The sequence below is a fragment of the Nematolebias whitei genome, chromosome 11 (genome assembly GCF_014905685.2).
Source record: "Nematolebias whitei isolate Nwh7 chromosome 11, NemWhi1, whole genome shotgun sequence".
Classification (NCBI taxonomy): Eukaryota; Metazoa; Chordata; class Actinopteri; order Cyprinodontiformes; family Rivulidae; genus Nematolebias; species Nematolebias whitei.
Window position 1 is genome coordinate 35,842,846 of NC_056508.1, and position 3,944 is coordinate 35,846,789.

Below are 3,944 nucleotides of genomic sequence, written 5' to 3' on the forward strand. Positions count from 1 at the left end.
GGGGGGGGGGGTTTGTTTGCAAATACTCTGTAGTTTTTGTATGCAAGTTGTCCTACAACAGTGTGAAGGTTATCAACAGGCAGCCGAAGGTCATTGAAAACATATTTTCAGTTTTGTTTTTTTTATTGAAAAGAAGCTGATCTTTATTTATAGTCAGAGTTCAAACAAAGTCAAATGGTCTTTTCTTAATACAACCTGAAACTGAAGACTGCATGTTAAATAGAATGATACTGAGTAGAAGTGGCTGGTGTCATTCATGACATAACGTAAGCCAGTGGTGATTTTTAGCCTGGTGCTCAAACACCAGCACTCCTGAAATATTAAGAAGCCATCATTAGGATTTTGTAAGGAAGCGTAGTTCTCAAAACTTAGCTTTTAATTAATTAAATATTTAATTAGTTTGAAATAAATATGGAATAAATAAATAAATACTACTGATGATGATGATGATGATGATGATAAATGGTACTTGGATGAGAACACCTGGGAATACCAGGTGCTGTAAGCTTTTGCACTTCTCAAAAACCACATCATGGGGTGTGTTGTTCAAGTCAAGAGCCATCGTCAGTACTGGAATTTAAGCACCCCCGAAAAGTCAAATCATAGAATCACCCCTGACACAATCTTTTAACATTCATGTTGAGTTTGAAAACTTTCTACTCTTGATGAATGTTTACATTTCTATGTTTTTACATTCAGCCCTATCTTTTACTATGTGGGGTTTAGTAGTTGGAATTTTTATGTCTTCATGAAACTATTCCTGCCAGACTTATGAGGAATTGTGCAACAAACGGAGGTAAACTGGGAGCAGACAGTGGAAATGATGCTCTTAACTCAAATCCTTAACAGATCACCTCAAACATGATTTAAACATGAGGCATAAGTAAAGCTTTATAGAGTGCATCAATCTCTTTCATAGTACAGAACCAGAACAACCAAAGGATGATCAGTTTCATCCATTCTTCATCTTTTTTATATCTTCAGCCCATTACGCAGCGCACGTTTGACCACAGTTAGCTGAGCTAAAGACCGAGCCCGTCAGACCTCACTCGGACTGTTCTGTGATTTAAGATTAAATGTTCAGCTGTAGGGACAGAGTTGTTGTTTGAAAAAGCTTTATTTGCAAAAACTGAACAACGAGGAAAAAAACGTATATTTTCCTGTCTTACTGACAACTCTGACTAAAATCAGTTTACTGCTGAAAATACTAGTCTATTGCTTCTTGATGTAAACTTTCAGTGTCGTTAAAGGACTTAAATAAGACTTAAAATGGGCTGAAATCACAAATTATGAAGAAAAAAACCTCCATTTTTAACTTATATTAATTGTATTACAAACTTACATTTGGACAGTGCATATTTGAACTGTTAAAACAATATTAAAACATGTTTTTGAGTCACTCAAGACATAAGCAAACATCCCAAAAATAGTCAAACTGGAATTTGTTGGTATTTGGTTATCCAGTATCCTCACTTGACTAAATAGACTCTAGTAAAACGACTCACTTGAGTTTACACTTCCGTCTCTTTTTCTCAATATCAGCAATTTCCTCCCTAAATTATCAAGCAGTCACTGCAATTTTATGTTTTCTTGGTACATTTTTCCTTTTTCTTTGAGTTTCCAAATATCTTTGAATGTCAGTCAAAAGGTACAACGCCACAAAGATAAAACCTTTTCTTCAAAACTACAGAGCCGTACCAGCACCAAGAATCCCAAAAAAGATTATGCATACTTTTTTTTTTTTTTTTTACATTACTCCACATAACTGTCAGGCGGGTTTTTGTTGCTCCAGGCTGCAGTGGATTTGAAAAATCATATGTGTAAGGACAAAAAAAGCTTTGCCTTGTATGGTAAAAGCCCCTGTTGCACAGTCCTTTAACTACTTATCGTAGGTGGGGGCAGTCACTAAGGCTTTTTTGAATACTTATATATTGCCAATTAAAAAAGGAAGAAAAAAAGACAGCTAATGCTGACATTATGATGGCTCCACCACCTAAAATTTCAGGTTTCAGACACATCTGTGCTCAATTACTGTAAGTAATTCAACCAGTAAAAGCATCTTAATAGGTGGGTGGTTGAATGATGACAGGAGGAAGAGAGAGGAGGAGGAGGTTGACGACTGAGCTTGAGGAGATGCTTTTGACTATTGAATTTTTTTCAGGCTATTGCGTAGCTGAAGAATATTTAGCTGGTTTGCTTGGTAAAGAAGTTATTCCACTAAAATTGGCAGCTGCCTTCTTAAAAGAGCTGTAAGTTAAATTGGGACGACTTGAGTTTTTTGCACATGTTGCTGTGGTGAAGCCAGTGCAGCACTTTTTTTGTGAGCTGACTCAAAGCCATTTATTCAGAATGCATTAAATATGTGCCACAGGGCGAAAAGCAAAAACTGCATTAGAAATCACTGAACATCACCAGAAATCACATTAGACTCTGGTCATAAAAATGTTAATATTTATGTGAGCCTGCAGTCACTGAGTTCACTCGATCGTCAAAGCTCGTGTCAAATGTTCTCCCCCAAACAGTGCTTGTGCTAATGAACGTCACCTTATTTACTGTTCGGAGGAAAACCTTTCAACTTGATGCATTTTAATGTGACCCGTTTTTGTGGCTTCAGTTTACACCAGCTTCTCCAGTTTTTTCTCTTTAGTTTTGTATGAACAATAACCTATACATGATCCTGCTCCATATGCTTTGCAGTATGCACAAAGATTCTCTTTGAATTTTAAAATATCTTTGCTTTCTGTCAAGTTAACCCCTTTTTTCCTTCATTTGTTCTTACAGATTCCTCTCCCCACCATAAGTTGAAGCCACCAGCTGCTGAACTCTGCTACAAGACTGAAATCAGCAGCCTCATGGATTTCAGCTCTCCCGATGCCTCTCTTGACAAAGGTACAGCTAGTTGTATTTAACAAGCGCTGATTGGTGTGAAAATGTTTCTGGTTGCAGTGTTTCGCCCATCATGGTTCAGATAAATGGTGCACTATGGCAGATTTGATATGCATACACTTGCAAATCCTAGATTATTGTAAATATACTGTTTACGATTGCCTCTGCAGTTTATGTTGAGACGGTAGCAAAGTTGTTAAATTATACCAAGTGGAAAAAAAGAGCAAGCTCTCATCAAAGCCACACACTTCTTTTTTCTTTTTTTTTTTTGAATGCATTACACATTTCACTAACTGATGTTGCCACATTCATATATGTATATTAAGCACAGAAAACATGGTTCTATTGGTAATTAAATGTGTTGAAAGGTTAGTGGTATTCACAACTTTAGCACTATTTGTGTACCTGTCTCTAAAATGGTTCACATTTGATAACATTATCACCTAGTTAAGATGCATTTAATATGAAATACAGTCACGCATGCTATTTTTACTACGTTCAGTTGCTTGACAAGAACCATTCCAAAAAGCAGCTCATAAACTTTAAAGACTGAATTTAACTTTGTGTTTTTGATCTGGCTGGGTGGCCTGACTGGTCATAGGGGAGCATCATCAACTCTTCAGGCAAAGTATAGTTATGTGTATAATCTTTCATGTTGCAATGCATGTTTACGACAAAAGTTGCTTTAAGAGAGAATTGATGATGCTAACCAATCTAACCATTGCACCAGTACAAAACTGTCTCTTGAACAGTGTTTCCTGTAGGGCTGCAGCAAAGATCTACAGCGTCACGCAGGCAGTCCGTGGAGACCCTGTCCTCATTAATGCCCTGCTTAAGGGTCTGTTTGTTTTCTCTTTTGATGCTGCGATGATGCTAAGAGGGCACACATAATCCTCATTTCCCGAAAAAGGGAACAAAGCTGTTACTAATAGTGGCAGTGGTGGGATGGAAATGAGTACATCACATTAAGTTCTGCTAATTTAGTGTATGTTATCATTTTCAGAAGAGGAAAATATTTTTGACTACTAATCTATTAACAAAGTTGTGCACATTTTAAG

The 3,944-nt window shown here is 36.8% G+C and overlaps 1 protein-coding gene across 1 annotated transcript in view; it reads left to right on the forward strand.

Annotated features, from left to right (window-relative positions):
* The window catches only part of kazna (kazrin, periplakin interacting protein a), a 188,298-nt gene that overhangs the window by 134,350 nt on the left and 50,004 nt on the right, over positions 1 to 3,944 (forward strand). The window contains exon 4 of the mRNA XM_037684930.1: positions 2,782 to 2,889. Within this exon, the coding sequence (XP_037540858.1) occupies positions 2,782 to 2,889 (108 nt within the window). The remainder of the gene's footprint in view (positions 1 to 2,781; positions 2,890 to 3,944) is intronic.